The sequence below is a fragment of the Mirounga leonina genome, unplaced genomic scaffold (assembly GCF_011800145.1).
Source record: "Mirounga leonina isolate KUSES-001 unplaced genomic scaffold, KU_Mleo_1.0 Mir_199, whole genome shotgun sequence".
Classification (NCBI taxonomy): Eukaryota; Metazoa; Chordata; class Mammalia; order Carnivora; family Phocidae; genus Mirounga; species Mirounga leonina.
This window is the reverse complement of record NW_023270498.1, coordinates 9,786,144-9,804,431: the sequence shown is the minus strand read 5'-3', so window position 1 is coordinate 9,804,431 and position 18,288 is coordinate 9,786,144. Positions and strand designations below refer to the sequence as shown.

Sequence of the window (18,288 nt, the reverse complement as noted above, 5' to 3'; positions counted from 1 at the left end):
TCTGGTGGCAGTGTGACATAGTGTGTGCACCCCTACCCTGGCTTGGGGGATGCACTGGGTCCTGGGGGAGAAGAGCAGTGGAATGGGGGAGGTCAGTCAGGGTGGCCGGGAAAGAGGCTTGGTGCCAGCAAGGTGAAACAGACAGGAGTTTCCCACCACAAACATAAAGAAGAAATGAATTTGCAGTAGGAGAACTCGTCCTGGTGCATCGAGGCAATTTCTTCAGTGGCCTGATCATTTCTTGTCGAGTGAATTTATCTGTTGGTGTCCTAAGAATTTTCCACTTATAAATAAAACATGCAATGAAAATTCACAGTCTACTTCAAAGAAGCTACATGACAAGACTAGGAATAATTATTTTTTGCATTTGGAATAAAATACAATTCCCCCTTGTGGGAGCAACCTGGGAGTAAAGAGGTTTTTCCCCTGAGCTTATCTTATGCACTCTGCCCCTGAGCCTGGTTACCTAAGAGTGTAGGCCAGGCATCCACCAGGGGTCTGCTTTTCATTTCGTTGAATCTGCCTGAGTGGAACTCAGATGAGAACATTCAAAAGGCGGAGAAGACTGGCTTCAGTTTTTTATACCTGTGATCACCTAAGGTTATCACAGCGATATCCCAATCCACCTTCTCTCTCTCTCTCTCTTTTTTTAAAGATTTTATTTATTTATTTGACAGGGAGAGACACAGCGAGAGAGGGAACATAAGCAGGGGGAGTGGAAGAGGGAGAAGCAGGCTTCCCGCGGAGCAGGGAGCCCGATGTGGGACTCGATCCCAGGACCCTGGGATCATGACCTGAGCCGAAGGCAGACGCTCAACGACTGAGTCACCTAGGTGCCCCCCAATCCACCTTCTCTTAAGTTGGATTGAATGATGGCACGTTAGAAGCTCGGGGACCAGTGGGAGCGAGCAGTTCTGCCTCCAGTTCAGCTAGTTCTCCATTCCTTGCTACACCGCAGAACAATGGATTTTCGTGCACAGACGATTGTAAGTGCATCCCTTCTATTCATTTTACCAGATACGCTAGCTACACGGACTGGTTTCGGTTTTTCTATTTATTCATTGCTTTGACCTCTGAGAGAGATGTGGTCAAGTGGTCAAGTTTAAAGGCAAGAAGAGGGGCACCTGGGTGGCTCAGTCATTAAGCATCTGCCTTCAGCTCAGGTTATGGTCCCAGGGTCCTGGGATCGAGTTCCACATCGGGCTCCTTGCTCAGCGGGAAGCCAGCTTCTCCCTCTCCCACTCCCCCTGCTTGTGCTCCCTCTCTTGCTGTGTCTCTCTCTGTCAAATAAATAAATAAAATCTTTTTAAAAAAATAAAAAATAAAGGCAAGAGGAAAGAAGGAACAGAAAATGTCTGAGTTTGGTATTGGACCTCTTTGCATTTGCTATGTAACAAACTATCCCAAAATGTAGCAGCCTTGTGTTTATCCTACAGGTGAGCAATTGCATTTGCTACGGGGCTCACGCATGTGTCCTTAGTCAGCTACCCAGTCAGCTGAGGGCCGGCTGGCCTGAGATGGCCTCAGCTGGGCTGCCTTGTGCCTGCTTCCCGTAGCTTCTCATCTTGTCCCAGACTAGCCCAAGCTTGTTCTCACAGTGGTGGCAGGGTTCTAAGAGAGAGTGAGGACACAAAGACTTCTTGAAACCCTGGCATACAAGTTCTGCCAAGTCCTGTTACTTAAAGCAAGGCACAGGCTAGCTCAATTCAACAAGGGGAGAAATGCAGAGTCTCCGGCAGATGGGTGTGGATGCAGGGAGGGGAAGAATTGTGCTTCTTTCTGCAAACAACCATAACCATGCTTGGCAACTCATAAGGAAAATGAGAAAACCATCATTGTAAGAAAAGAGACAAGATGTACCTCTGAAACAAATAATACATTATATGTTAAAAAAAAAAAAAAAGATAGTAGGAAGGGAAAAAATGAAGGGGGGGACATCGGAGGGAGAGACGAACCATGAGAGACTATGGACTCTGAGAAACAAACTGAGGGTTCTAGAGGGGACGGGAGTGGGGGGAATGGGTTAGCCTGGTGGTGGGTATTAAGGAGGGCACGTATTGAATGGAGCACTGGGTGTTACACGCAAACAATGAATCATGGAACACTACATCAAAAACTAACAATGTAATGTATGGTGATTAACATAACATAATAAAATTTTTTAAAAATAATAAAAAAAAAAGAAAACCTCGGGAAGGAACTACTAACTACATCACTTCCCCCAGAAATTTCTAGTGTACATTATTAAAGGTTTTGAGAAGTCCTGGAATAAAGTAATGTTTCACTTTTTAAAAAAAAAGATGTTCGAGGACTTGAGCCTAACTGACGTTACGCAGGAGCGCTCCTAGGAAATAATGACTCTTAACTGGCACACATCACTGGGACACCCGACCAAATCACTATTCAGAACCACGGTCTGTCCAGTCAAAGCTAACACACCGCTGGTATAGAGAGAGAAGTACTGTATTTGAAATGACTTTTTTCCGATGCATCCGTTGCTTTGCTTCACTTTTTCCAGATCTGAGGAGAGAAGGGTCACTTTCTCCGGTGAATTCACAAAAAATCACCTTGTTGCTGCAGTCCCCAGCGGTGAAGTTCATCACCAACCCCGAGTTCTTCACTGTACTACACGCCAATTATGTGAGTGCTCCAGAATACAGAGGGAGCCCACCTGGCTTCCGTCAAAACTCAAAACACTCCTTTGAGAACTTGTTTAGTAGGTTAAAAAGGATGGCGTTTTAACCCAAGCAGGATGGAAAAAAACAGAAACAAAACAACTCCGGCCACTCTTTTTACTCTCTGTGGGTCTCCCAAAAAGGAGAAAAGCTGGATTTGGCAACACTGTTGCTTCTTTGTTTTTGTTAGGCTCAAATGTATTAATACCAGTGAAAGTCGTTGGGAAACAGATACGAGTTTCTATTATTGTTAAAATTTTAAAGGAACAAGATTATGAAGTTGACAGATGCCCCTCAGCCTGAGTCATTTTATAAAATCACTTTCATTGAAGAAGTGTTAAAATAGATTTCTCCTAGATAAATATCTAGTTTTCCCTTTAATAAAATTAGTTGTTCAAGTACCATGCTTAAGTTAAATTTAATATTTTTACACATATAGTTTTTATTTCTTTTTTTTTTTTGTATTTTTAAGAAAGCAATGACTTGCTATCACTATATTCATTAATTCTTTCATTTGACAAACATTTTCTGTGGACAGATACAGATTTAGGTGCTTGAATCACAGAGCCAGTGGGACACCTGAACAGCAAAACTCCCCAATTTGTGGAGCGACAGACATGTACAAAGACCAGTCTGACATGAGGGGACAGGGCCCAACCTCAGGGAGGAACGAAATGCTCTGGAAACACAGGAGATACGGCATAGGGGAGCATCCCCGAGGAGGTGGCTGCTGAACTGAGTCAGGAAGGTTGCAAGTGGGTGGGAAGAAGCTCCAGAGGGAGGGAGAAAGGACGCAGCGGTGAAGGGGCTCGGGGTTGGGTCTGAGGGTGGGATGTGATGACAGGCAAAGGTGGGAAGAGGGGCTGGAGAAAAAGTGGCAAAACTCAGGGTAAGTCACGAAAAGGAGCCTAGGTATACTTCAGAAGGCAGCTGGAACCAAGAGAAGTCCTAGGTATTTGTGTTACAGGATCAGGTGTTTGATTAAACATCTTCTCCATCAGAAGTGCAGAGACTGAGGGGCTACAAGGCTAGAGGCTGATCCAACCTCACAAGTGAGAGATGACCGGGGCCCGGCCTAAGGCAGGGGCTGGGAGTATGGAAAGGGGGACCATTGTGATGGAGGCAGGCAAGGGTGAGGACTCAAGAAAGTCTGAGTCCTTTCTGCTTGGGGCACCTGAGTTAGGGCGCGTCTCCATTAGCAGGTGCAATTATTTGATTAGGTGACAGAGGCTGTGGCTGGGGGGGAGACCAGTTTTTAGCAGGTTATATTTGAGAAGCTTCTGGGACGTCCATTGTTAGACCCAGAGCAGTGGCCCACTGGTGCAGGGGTGAGTCACAAAGGGGGACAAGGATGGCAGATGTTGATGCCCTCAAACACTGGGCACCAGGGGGCCCTGGCCAGGAAGAGCCGCTGCACCAGCCTGCTCTGGTAGCAAGCAGTGTTTGCTTTCACCACATGCACACCTGCCCTGTGGACCAAAAAATCATCATCTGGCACACTTAGAAACTCCTGAAACTTTTTCCTTTCTTCTCATCTCCAACCCCGCCACATACAAAAGTTGTTTGTTTGTTTTTCAAAGATTTTATTTATTTGACAGAGAGAGACACAGCGAGAGCAGGAACACAAGCAGGGGGAGTGGGAGAGGGAGAAGCAGGCTTCCTGCCGAGCAGGGAGCCCGATGCGGGGCTCGATCCCAGGACCCTGGGAGCATGACCTGAGCCGAAGGCAGATGCTTAACGACTGAGCCACCCAGGCACCCCTCACACACAGAAGTTTGTGACAGACCTCAGAAGTCCAGCCTTAGATCCCCAGGGACCCTAAATTAATCCTCCTTGTTACAGACGCATAAGTAGAGCAAGGGAGGACTGGTGCAGGCAGAGGAGGAAGGATGGAGAAGAGAGAGGAGCCATGCTCCCAGTAATAGAGGGAGACTCAAGAGAGCCCAGCCTAGCGCTGACTGGGGAGGAGGGGAAGGAGAGCCTTTGAGACGCACCCGGAGTGTGACAGTATCCAAGGCTGAGGAAATACCAGTACAGATGAAACAGATCCATGTGTGTTTATGGTGCACATTTAATTTTTGAGCAAGATCTCCCCTTCTGAGGCTTCCCCCTCAATGCTCACAATAACTCACTGTGTTAGCAATCAGGTTACATTACGTTAAGGCGCTCAAGGTGTACTTGGTCTGTATTTTTCCTACCCCCCCCCCAACACCCTATCCCAATCGGCCCTGACCCCCTCTCAGGGTGCCTACCGAGTCTTCACCAGTAGCACCTGCTTAAAGCACATGATTCTGAAAGTCCGGCGGGACGCACGCAATTTCGAGCGCTACCAGCACAACCGGGACTTGGTGAATTTCATCAACATGTTTGCAGACACGAGGCTGGAATTGCCCCGGGGCTGGGAGATCAAAACGGACCAGCAGGGAAAGGTGAGTGTGACTGACCTGTGCGCCTTTCATCCAACGGGCTCTTTATCTGAAGAAGACCCGTGAGAAAGTGAGGGGGGAGATTAGTGAGGGCAGGAAAGTCTGTGTCTCAGAGATGTGCCATCAGCCACCAGGAGGAAGAGGGGGTAACTATTCACAGCAGGGTTTCCATCCTGTGAAGGATGTACAGCGACATCCCTGGCCTCTTGCCCACTGATACCAATAGCGTCCACACCAACTTGGGATATTGCCAGATGTCCCCTGGAGGGCAAAATCATGCCCAGGTGAACACGACTGCCTACGTGTTTGGAAATTGAAACCAGAGTCGGTTCAGTGACCTTTCTATTGTTATGCCTCCTTAGACAGCTAACCCGCAGGGAATGAAATTATTAGTTAAGTGGGAATGACATTATTAGATTACTGGTTGTGATTTTCCTAATAAGCTTTCAGTTTTTATTAAAACAGCCTGGCAAGCAGGCAGGGTAGATTGGACCCATGGGATGTTACCGGCTTGCATTTTGCCTTTGTGTGACCTTAGCCAAAACTGACCTTTCCCAGGAATGTTTTGTAAGCCTACCTGAGTTTGCTACAGCAAAAATGTTCTTTCTTAATCACCACCAGTCACATCAATGTATTTATAGGACAGGCCAAACAGTTTATTAAAGAATTGTCTCTGTGTAATCTTTTTTTTTTTTTTTTTGATCTTTGGTAGAACGAATCCCTCCCTCTTTTAGGGTCAAAGGAATCAGAAATTTTGTCAGTAGACACGTTCAGTGGGAACATGCATTATGCAGGTCCTATCCTCTGTGATGCTGAATGTGCCACAGTTCCCCAAAGTGGGCTCATAGGGCGCCATTGCCCCCTGGGAAGACAAATTCCTCCCCACAAACCCCTTAGCATGTCTCAGTACCTGGACTCTGAAGTGTGTGGAGAAAGAGTGTCCACCAATGCAAGTCTGTCAGTTCAGTAAGTCTGCATGATCAGCTCCTGTGTAGTTGCAAGAATTGGAAGAGGGTCTGGGGTGGGGGGCGTGCTTTGTGTAGCAGAAAACCCTCCAGAGCCAGAATCTGCTCCTGAGGACCTTCTCTCTTACTGGATGTGTCCTCCACTTGGAGAATGACAGTAATTTACGCTGTGAGGGCTTGGAGATGTGTGTTAGGGTGGGAAATAAATCCTGAGCCAGAACAGAAAGCAAAGGAACTGGGGTGCTCATCTCGGTGGTCTGTGGTGCCCATATTTTCATTTATTACTTAACTAAGTTGCCAAGAGTACAGCACTAGGAATCAATGAACAGAAAGGGTCATTATGGTTTATTATGCAAATAGCACAGTAATGCAAACAACTTGCTTGACCTCAGATTTCCGTAAGGCCGTTAAGTGCATGCAGCCCTTGCCCTAGGATGCAAACAGCTGGAGGCCCAGCGGAGTGCCAGGGAAACCCCCCCAGTGCCGTCAGCCCTGTTTCTAGCAAAGAAGCACAACAGCTGAGACTCGCGCCAAGAATTTTAGTCATTTTGAAATGTATATTAGGGAATTTCTGGCAAAATATTTTCCCACTTATTCTGTTTAGTGAGATGGTATCATATACAAGAAAGAAGAAAGTCTGAATCTAAAATGAGAGGACTTGAATTCTGCTTTCAGTTGTGATACAAACCAGTGGTGTGACCAAATACACACACATAAAATGATCTAATTCTTTATTAATTGAGCACACACAGACTCGGAGTTGGCAAGCAAAATTTCTGGGAAGCATACCATATACTGAATTGTTGGGGTGGAAAGTAGCCTTAAATTGGAAATGTGTTACTGCAATCCATTGAGTAGAGAGGAACAATGGAGGATAGTGGGAAAAATAGTGGGGCACGTGTACAAAGACTACCCCATCCCATTCTAAACACGTGACCGTGAGCAAGTCCCTTCACTGCTCTGAGCCCCACTTTGTTCATCATAAAGTAGCAATAATTATTATTGCCTTCATGATTTTATAGCCAGTGTAAAGAGTAAATAAGTGAATGTGGGAATCCATGATAATACAGCAGATTAGTAATATCTGCTGTTCTTCCTGTTGATGCTGTGGGAATTATCCTTACCAAAAAACCCAACATCAGACTGGCAACTGGGGAAAATACAAGAATACCTCACTGCAAAACCCATCGATGATGGGAATAGGTTGAGAAAAAACATTTTTGGACTATATCCTACAGGCTCGCCCCTCTGACTTGGAAAGAATGTGGTGCACCGGAGCCTGGGATTTAGGAACACCACTCACTGAAAAATCGGGTGGTGATAGCTCTCTGCAAAAGACATTTTCATATATGGCCAGAGAAGGTTCCAGAATGCCACACCACCTTCTTGTTCCTCACTCTAGCCAATTCTTGCTTTATTGACATGTGCAAAGATGACAGCCTTCGTTTTTAGTGTATACCATGGTAGGAAGAGAAGGACCAGGGCTAGCTGTTTGATGTCTTTGAATGCACGATCATCCCCACAAAGGGGGACAGGGACACTGCTCTGAGAGTTGGACCACTTCAGGAGGACCGGAGTGAAGGGTCAAATGGCATCTGACTCATCTGCTGTCTTGGAAGTCTGAGAAAGGAGGTCAAAACCTTCTGCCAACTTCAGTAGAGATTGGATGTGGACCTTAAGTGGGTTCCAGGCCTGAGTGAGGGGGAGGGGCTGCAGGTGGTGGGGCAGGTAAAGTTCTGTCTGTGGCCAGCATGAGGCAGAGGCAACCTCTACTAAGGAATGAACACACAGCAGCAAAATAAAAAGGAGCCTATGAAGACCTACTACTACATGAAGGAAACAGAACCTTTATCTGAGAAAAAAACATATCTTACAGTATAATTTTCTTCAGAAAACAGAAAAATTTTAAAGGTACCTGCTTATCATACACAAGATGGTTTAGGAGCACATGATTTCTATTGAGCAACCATGAACTGAAAAAAAGCTGGGAGGAAGCAGATGTAAGAAAACAGAACTACCATATGATCTGGCAATCCCCCTTCTGAGTATATATCCAAAAGAATTGAAATCAAAATCTCAAAGAGATACGTGCATTCCTATGTTCCTATGTTATTATTCACAATAACCAGAATATGGAAGCAACCTAAATGTCCACTGACAGATGAAGGTAAAGAAAATGCGGTATATAAGAAGGGAGGTGGGGGGTTGTTAAACAGGTGATGGGGATTAAGGAGTGCACTTGTTAGGATGAGCACGGGGTGATGTATGGGAGTGTTGAATCATGATATTGTACACTGGAAACTAATATACTGTATGTTAACTAACTGGAATTATAATAAAAACTTTTAAAAAAGGTGTGTTTGTAAACTTATGTGTAGAAGCATATGGGAATAGAGCTGCCCTTAATTCAATGAAACTGCACAGTGCATAATGTGTCTTTCAAGTAACATCTTCTTTCATTAAGACATTAGTATTAAACAGGTTTTGACGAGGAAGTAGAGAAAGGGGAACCCTCTTGCACTGTTGGTGGAAATGCGAACAGGGGCAGCCACTCTGGAAAACAGTATGGAGGTTCCTCAAAAAAGTTAAAAATAGAGCTACCCTATGACCCAGCAACTGCACTACTAGGTATTTACCCCAAAGAATACAGAAATGTTAATTCAAAGGGATACATGCACCCCGATGTTTATAGCAGCATTTATAGCCAAATTACGGAAACAGCCCAAGTGTCCATCAACTGACGAATGGATAAGGAAGATGTGGTATATACAATGGAATATTACCAACCATAAAAAAGAGTGAAATGTTGTCATTTGCAAGGATGTGGATGGAGCTAGAGTGTATTACGCTAAGCAAAGTAAGTCTGTCAGAGAAAGACAAATACCGTATGATTTCACTCACACGTAGAATTTAAGAAACAAAATGAAGAAGCAAAGGGTTGGGGGAGAGAGAAGCAAACCAAGAAATAGACTCCTAACCATAGAGAACAAACTGATGGTTACTAGAAGGGAGATGAGTGGAGGGGAGGATAAGGGAAATAGAAGATGGGGATTATCAAGTGAATTTCTGATGAGCCCCAGGTGTTGTATGAAAGTGTTGAATCACTATATTGTACACCTGAAATTAATATTACACTATGTTTTAACTAACTGGAATTCAAAAACTTACTAAAAAAAAGGGCGCCTGGGTGGCTCAGTCGGTTAAGCGACTGCCTTCGGCTCAGGTCATGATCCTGGAGTCCCGGGATCGAGTCCCGCATCGGCCTCCCTGCTCAGCGGGGAGTCTGCCTCTCTCTCTGACCCTCCCCCGCTCATGCTCTCTATCTCATTCTCTCTCAAATAAATAAATAAAATCTTAAAAAAAAAAAACTTACTAAAAAAAAAAGGAAATGTGATATATACATATAGTGGAACATTATTCAATGTTCCTTAAAAATGAAGGAAATTCTGACACATGCTACAGTGTGGATGAACCTGGAGGACATTATGCTCGGCGAAATTAGCCATCACAGAGGGACAAATACTGCATGATTCCCCTACATGAAGTATCTGAAATACTCTCAGAGTAACAGAGCAGAATGGTGGTCGCCAGGGCTGGGGCAGGAGGAAATGGGGAGTTTAGGTTCAATGGGTGCAGTTTCAGTTATACAAGATGAGTAAGTTCTAGAGACCCTGCTGCACAACATTGTGTTAACGAAACTGTTCTACTCTGTGCACTTAATCCTTACAACTAAAATTTCGTTAGAGAATAAGTCTCATATTACATGTTCTTCTACAATTTTTTTAAAACAAGAAAAAGTAAAAACCAAAAAGAGCCTATCTCCCTTTCTCAGATAGGCCTATTCTAACCACTCAATTTAATACCAAAAGCACCTAAGATCTCCAACCCAAGTGCTCCACCATATAAGTTCTACATTTGTTAGATTTGCTGTTTTGCCTATTTCTCCTGACAGGATTCTGAGCTCCTTGAGAGCAGGGATTTTTGCTCATTGATGAAACCCCAAGGGCTTAATATTACTGGCATATAATTAGCACTCAATTAAAATCTCTGTTGGATGAATAACTTACAGATGTTCCTAAAGAAGAAACCAGAATAATAGGTAGAACAGCAAAAATTAAATTCAAAATATAAAAATTAAGTTATTACATGTTGAAAATAAAACTTTGTGCTCTAAAATAAATTGTTGAGGTAGGCAGATTAATTGGGCTCACTGAGTTATTATAGTAAAATTAATTAAAACTCTATATCTATACATACTCTGAAATTGTCTTTAAATGGAGATTTTTTAAATCTTACCAATATATAGCCATGAAAATATGAAAGTTACCTTAAAAAGAATAAAAATCAGACAAGCTTAAGATTTTCCATCCATGAAACTTGACTATAGAAATCCACAGAGCAAGAAGTACAGGTTATTGATGAGAAAAAGTTGCAGCCCCAAAATTCTATATTCAAACAAATTGGTGTCATTCAAGTGTGAAAATACTAGAAAAACAACCTTAAATGCAGGATTTCAGTACATGTACTCTTTTGTCTGCCCAAAGAAAACACCAGAAGCCATTCTTCAGATGGCTCACAAATGAAGCAGAACAAGAAATCAATAATGGGGAAAACATAGTATAAAAGGACTGTGGTGGTAAATGTTTAGATCAATCAGATATATGGGTATAAATGTAAATAATTGCTGTTAAAGTGCTTTAAAATATTTTGGAAAAGACTCAATAAAATATGGGAAAATATGTATAAGAAAAATGGAATAGTTGAATAAGAACTATCTGAATCATATTCCTAGCCTAGAATTAAATAGACAAGGAAGAGGGAAGAGGGCCCAATGAACAGGGCAAGGAAAGTTGTGCTAAGTTCCTGGTTGAGTGTAAGGGGAGTCCAATTGGATAATTTGAAAAACAAGGGCTAAATATAGTTATCTGATCAACTTAAAAGGCAACTATTTGTAACTTTGAAAGCAAGATTTTTCAGTTTCAAATTCCTACAAAAATAAAATCAAGCAAAATACAATTTACATAGCAAAATACCCCAAAAATCCACCAGGAAGCGAAGAAATTGAAAATAATAAAAATAAAATAACAGAAGTACAGCCAAGCATAACAGTCAGAGTGGTGGGTGGAGGTGGCACAAATCTATGTACCAAAAGGAAAACACTTTCAGATTTGTTAACAAACCGATCCAACTTATTAAAAGACATGCCCGAGAAATTATTCAGAAAGTTTAAAAAATAAAAGAATAAATATTAATAGAACATGAAATCCATAACAAGAAAACCAGTGGTGGTATATTAATATCATAGAAAGGAGAGTTCGAATTCAGAACCATTAAATGGAGTCAAAGTAAGATTTTATATAAATCAAAGGCACATCTAAAATAAAGATACAGTAATCATGTATCTTATGAGCCAAATAGCATCATATCATATAAAGAAAACTAAAAGAGAAATACAAAAAGAAAATGAAATAAATGCATTGTAGTACAAAATGAGTTTTGTATCTATTAGTCGGAGAGACAAAATAAGTCAGGATTTGAATAATATAATTTTGTATTAATGGAATATATATTCTTTTGTTAAAACTAGAGCTTACATAGACCTTAACTACATACAATTTTTATTTGTCAATTATACCTCAGTAAGGGTGGAAAAAATAGAGGTTACATGAATGGATAAACAAAATGTGGTATTACCCATACAACAGAAAATTATTTATCCTTAAGAAGCAATGAAATTCTGACACATGCTACAGCATGGATGGACCTTGAAAACATTATGCTAAGTTAAACAAGTCAGAAACAAAAGGACAAATATTTTATTTCACATGAGGTATCTAAAAATAGTCAAATTCACAGAGACAGAAAGTAGAATAGCGTTTCCTAGGGTCTCGGGAAAGGAAGGAATGAGGAGTTGGTGTTTAATGACTACAGAGTTTCAGTTTGAGAAGATAAAAAATTTCAGGAGATGAATAGTGGTGATGGTTGCATGACAATGAGAATGTATTTAAACACAGCCACCAAAAACAATTTGCCAATTGTAGATTCAAAGCAATGCTCTTCATGACTATTGGGTTTTAAATAAAATCAAGACATAGAAACCATTGAGAAATTATTGAAAATGCATGTGACCAATATTTAATAAAACACATGATATAGAAAGACTATACTCAAAGGATTAGTACATTGGTTTTTATTATCAAACAAGAAAAATAAATATTAAAATATAAGCTTTCAAACTAATAACTTAGAGAAGGTTAAAAAGCAACAGTAATTAAAGCAAAAATTTATTTCAAAATTTAGTTGAAAATAAAAACCCAGAAGTGTGTGAACTGGAAAACAACATAAGAAATAAGCTAAAATCAAAGAAGATATACCTAAAAGTGTCCTTTATTCGATAGGAGCATTTAATACGATAAACAGACACAAACTGAATATACCAACAATAGCTTTCCTGGGTACTAGGAATGATGGGTTACAAACATTACAGGAAAAGAAGCACTCAGAATAGCAACAAACAGTATTAAATATCTACGGGCTCCCTTAACCAAAAATATGTGTCTTTCAGGAAGACACTACAAAATTTTACTGAGAAGAGAAAGTCTTGAATAGACAGTCATTTTATGTTCAGAAATGGGAAAGAATACATTGTCTATTATAAAGAATGAATTCTCTCTAAATCATTTGTAGTCTTAAGGTGACTGTAAACAAAATCCTAATAGAACTATTTTGGAACTTAATAAAATTAAGATCAGTTCATCTGGAAAAATAAGCAGGCATGAATACTTAAGAAAATATTGAAAAGATAAATTAGGAGAGGAAACTTGTCCTACAGACATTAGTAATTGGAACAGTGAAAATCCTACAGATCATTGGAACAAATAAAATACTCCTGAAACAGATAGTGGTATCTATAAGAATTTATATGTAATAAAATGATAGGGAATGAATGATTTGGAAAAACGGGCTCTTGGAGAAAAAAATTGAATTACAACCTCACATTCATACCAAAATAAGTTTCAGAACAAACTCACCAAAAATAAAGCTAGAAAAACCTAGTTAAGCATTGAACTGAACTCTAGACAGAAATGATTGAGAGATTTGAGTACAGAGGAATATAAAAAATTCTGTGTAGTGGAAAACAAAGCAAACAAAAATCAAAAGCAATTTGAAGGCAGAGGAGTAATTAACACATTTATAAGTAAATAATAAAACCTTAACATCCCAACAACAACAAGGGAAGCAAAGTCAACAATATGCCAATGAAGAACCTGACCAAGAAAACTGTGAGAAAATGTTTGGCTTCCCCTGTAAAAAATAATTTATCATCATTTACCATTCAACATTTCTAAGAGGTCTTTCAAATACTCAACATTTATAAAGTCCATGAAAAGCATTCATGAACTTACGATAAGAGGATAAATCTGTACAGCGCTCATGAAGGGAATTCGTTAATATGGACCAATAAACAAAATTTTTCTAACTTTTAGCCCAGTGATTAACTCAACTTTTAGGAATTTATACCAAAGAATTGCCACATATGCACAAATATAAGAAACCCATTTAACTTCAATTTATAAACTTGCAGGCATATAGTTGAATAATAAAAAAAACCCTTCAAATATGACTTCAGCTTATACTTGTGTGTTTAAAATCTCATGTTATATAAACATGTTGATAAATGGTTTTTTTTCCACTCACTTTTTTTCTTCTTCAGATTCTTTACTCATTTTTCGATATCACTAGTGTCATTTTTGAACCACCTAACGTCATCTTCAGCCCCATCCAAATTATTGGACATATAGGGTTTTTTTTTTTTAAGATTTTATTTATTTATTTGGGAGATAGAAACAGCACAAGCACTGGGGAGAGGCGGAGGGAGAAGCAGACTCCTCACTGAAGGGGGAAGCCCAGCGTGGGGCTGATCCCAGGACCCTGAGATCATGACCTGAGTGGAAGGCAGACACTTACCCGACTGAGCCACCCACGTGCCCCCATACAGGCCTTTTTGAATCTGTGTGGAATGCTGTCTTGGGAATTTTACTGCAAGTCACGGATACTGATTCACATGATATTAGGAGAGTTAATCTCCTGTGTCCTGTGGGCTGTCTTTTGGTCTCCATAATGAAACCACTTCGTGTATCGCTTCTTATAGAGCTCTTTAATAAAAGAGACTTGTTTACAAGGACATCTAATACTTGAAATTATAAGCTCATACTTCCCAAGAATAATTTTTAAATCTGTATTTGACTTCGACTACTTCCGTCAGGTGTGTAGACACATTCAGATACTACAATGAGCATTGATTGAGATCTTTAAGAGGAAATCACCTTCAAAACATTACATTTTGTTGAAGACCGTATTTGAAAGATTATTTAGTAGTACAAAAGGTTTGTTTTTCTGAAAAGGTACAAATTTTATGAGAGGTAATTTTAGATGTAAAAAATAACTTTTGCCACATACTGGAACAGGTACAGTAATCAAACATTCTGCAAAGATTTATGAACAAGAATGTTTATTGAAGAACTATTTTTAAAACAGTAAAAAAGTAAAATGTCCAATGATAGAGGGTACCAAAATTACTATGCATCCATCAAGCTGAATACCATATACCTACTAAAATTCTGTGTTAAAAGAATGTCTAATAACTTAAGGAAATGCTCATAAAATAATAGGTGAAAAAAACCTTCTAACAAAATTGTAGGTGCTGATGTGAGGAAAATATATAGATTATTTGTATATTTGCATAGGAAAAGAAAAAACTGGAAAAAAAATCACCGTAATATTTTGGTGACTACCCTTGGATTGTGATATTTGGGATAATTTTGGTTTTCTTCTTACTTTTTTATCCTTTTAAAATTTCTTCTTGGTAAGACTGTGCTAGTTCTGTAATCAAAAAGACTTTGTTTTAAAAATAAAATGATCCATAAATTATTATTGGTGTTATTCTGATACATCGAAGGCTCCATTTTTCTAATTTTCCATGGTGAATGCAATGTTATGATCATAAGTCTATAATGCCACAGTGTGAAGTGTTTATCAATGACTGGTGGTGTTCCATTCAACTACTGAGCAAACGGATGCACAGCGCCCCAGTCTTCCATCAGGTTTGAGTAGATAGAAAGGGGGGACAGAAATAAACAAGAAGACTGAGCCCTGTAGCATTCCCTTACTTTATTGCCTTCATTCTGGCTCTTTCTCACGCAGTGTGCTTTTGGTCTATCTGCAGTCTTTTTTCGTGGACCACAACAGTCGAGCTACCACTTTCATTGACCCCCGAATCCCTCTTCAGAACGGTCGTCTTCCCAACCACCTCACACATCGACAGCACCTCCAGAGGCTCCGGAGCTACAGTGCTGGAGAGGTAACACCCCCACGCCCCCTGCCACATTCACACCTCCACAGGCCCTGCTCAGGTGGGGTCAGAACCGTTTCAGTGGCTGGGATCTAGGATTGCCTGCTCCTCAAGGGGTTCTGCCATATCCACACTGGTCTTTAAAAGAATAAGGAGTCAGGGACACCCACTGAACTCCTTAGACCCATCTTCAGATTGCCTTCCTTCTGCCTTCCCTTTTGTCCTAATAATCGCCACTACTAAAAATCTGTCTAGCTTGAAGGAAATTGAAAATGCAGTGTCCAGAGATCCCTACACCATGGCTGGAGCTGTGCTTCCTTAGGCCTGCCAGTCACATGTGAATTCCTAAAAGATCATACAGGGTATGACTGACATTAAACTTCTGGCTCTTCATAGATCCTGGAGAAGACATCAATAGTATATACATGGACTAAAAACTGGGGGAAATCCACTGGGGACATGAATACTCTCTTCCCATCCTACCACGTGCTCTTTCCTGGTTTATATCTTTATTCACTGCCTAGGGTTAACTTCCACTGAATCGTGAAACCTGCCATCCCTCTTAAACATCATGTGCATTGCCTTTCTGAACTACTATCTCTTTATCCCATACCATTTCCTAGCCTCCTTTCTCAAACCAAAACTCCAAACATAGCTCTTCTCTACTTTTAGTCAGTTCCTGGTAATATTATGAGCAAATCCCTTCCTGACATTTCCCAAGTATTGGCACCATCCTAGAAACCACCAAGATCTCAGGAGATTATGGCCACTGAGAACCATTTCTCATAAAACAACTTGTAGAGTTGGATTACAATGAGACCAAAAATGAAGTAGTACAGGATAAAAAGAAATGTGTGTGTGTGTGTGTGTGCGCGCTCCTCCCCACTGCCCCTGGGGGTCATTCCAGGGAGAACTAGGGTGAACATTTCAGGAGAAATGGGGAGAAAAACAATCCACCTGGCAGCCTCAGATAGCAAACATAAGTCTCAAGGGAAGAGCCTGTTGCTCTTGTATTGCTACCAGTTTACTACTTTTCTAGGGGAATCATCTGCATACTCTGACAGGTCTAACTCTTTCCAACCAAGGGCACTCATGGTTTAAAGCCAGTGTGATAGAACGAATTTTTCTTTCATGGGTCATCTTAGGTATTGTTTTAGGATACTGCTGAAAACATGTTGATTCTTTCTTTCCTCATATATGTAAAATGTGTACATGGCCGTGCAGAGAAGAATATTGTACATCCCCAAGGGTTATGTGGGTGTCAGGACACACACATAACAGCACTCATCAGCAGATACACTTGCCGACTACAAAAAGCAGTGCCCCAACTTCCCAGCTCAACATGCATTGTATTCCTCTCTGGTGGCGCTTTCATAACACTTGAGAAAGTACAACATTTATGAGATAATAGTGGATAAATTCAAAAATCTGAGTCCTTTTTGAAATATGCCATTTAATTTATTTAAAATGTCCAAGCTCTTTAATATTATGAAGGCAAGGGCGCCTGGGTGGCTCAGGTGGTTAAGCGACTGCCTTCGGCTCAGGTCATGATCCTGGAGTCCCGGGATCGAGTCCCGCATCGGGCTCCCTGCTCGGCGGGGAGTCTGCTTTGCCCTCTGACCCTATCCCCTCTCATGTGTTCTCTCTCATTCTCTCTCTCTCAAAATAAATGAATAAAATCTTTAAAAAAAAATATTATGAAGGCAATTTCAGCGCTAATATAGAGTAACCGCATTTGACAAAAGAAGCTAAGTACTGCAGACAGGTTCGCTGTCAATAAAACAAAAAGGTAGGTTACTCAATGTAAGATGAACCCCTAAAGATATAGATCTCTTACATTTATAAGAAAATAACCTGAAAATTCAAGTATTAAAACATTTCTGTTGAAACGAGATTAAAGTCATGAGTACCACTTGCAATACCTGTTCTGAAACACTTATTTAATGTGACTGACTAGCCTAAGCACAGTTACATTGAATATCAACAGTAATGACAAAGTACGACCTGCATCAGCCAAGAAAGACTGTAACACGTCACAATGAAAGGGTATAAATGTGCATCAACCATCTGTATTCTTGCTAATTCATTCACTCTCCAGTTGACTCAGTTGATCAGGTTTTTAAACCCCTCCCATCCCTCTGCGCATCCTCTGTCCACTCGTAGCTTTGCGCTGACACAAGGAGAAACCAAGAGAAGCAAAAAAGAGAGAAACTGGGAGGCAGAGAATAGCTGACCCAGAGGCAGCATACCAGGGAAAACAAAGACCCAGCGTCTGTGAAAATAAATATCTGGTTCCTCCTGCTGTGAGAGCCCAGAGCCTAGGGAACGAGAAGACAGGAGGATCTTGGTATAAAAACAGAAGGAGGGGGTGGTGGGAAATGTTAATTGTGTTTGCTGTGATGTGATTTTCCTCAACAAACATTGATTAAGTGCATGGCTTGCTATGAGCACTGTGGAATGCAAAGAAGCATGAGATATGATCCCTGCCCGGGAGAATTTTGTATTCTATGTTTGAAGCCAGGCCAAAAAACACAGAGTTAAGTAACAAGAACAATTAGAATATGATTGAGTGCCAAGAGAGATGTTAGGACAAGTGCCACAGAAGTTCGAAAGAGGCCAGGGAAAGGCATCTTTAAAGTAAGGTACTTGACCTAACCCTAGAAAATTGGTAGAATCTAGCCAGATACAAAGGAAGAGGAAGAGGAAGGGCAACCCCACAGAGAGCCCGCGTGAGCAGAGGTGCAGCGGTAGGATCGAGAAAGGTCAGTAGAGAGACAACGAATAGTTCAGTGTGACCAGAATACTGTTTCCACTTGGGTTTTGTCTTGGTTTTTGTAAAGTTTTGAATATCACATGGTTGGCACTTTCTC

The 18,288-nt window shown here is 40.9% G+C and overlaps 1 protein-coding gene across 3 annotated transcripts in view; it reads left to right on the top strand.

Annotated features, from left to right (window-relative positions):
• The window catches only part of HECW1 (HECT, C2 and WW domain containing E3 ubiquitin protein ligase 1), a 434,723-nt gene that overhangs the window by 347,774 nt on the left and 68,661 nt on the right, over positions 1-18,288 (top strand). For all 3 annotated transcript variants that reach the window (XM_035026508.1, XM_035026507.1, XM_035026506.1), the window contains 3 exons: positions 2,519-2,640; positions 4,919-5,104; positions 15,293-15,427. In XM_035026508.1, coding sequence (XP_034882399.1) covers positions 2,519-2,640; positions 4,919-5,104; positions 15,293-15,427 — 443 coding nt within the window. The remainder of the gene's footprint in view (positions 1-2,518; positions 2,641-4,918; positions 5,105-15,292; positions 15,428-18,288) is intronic.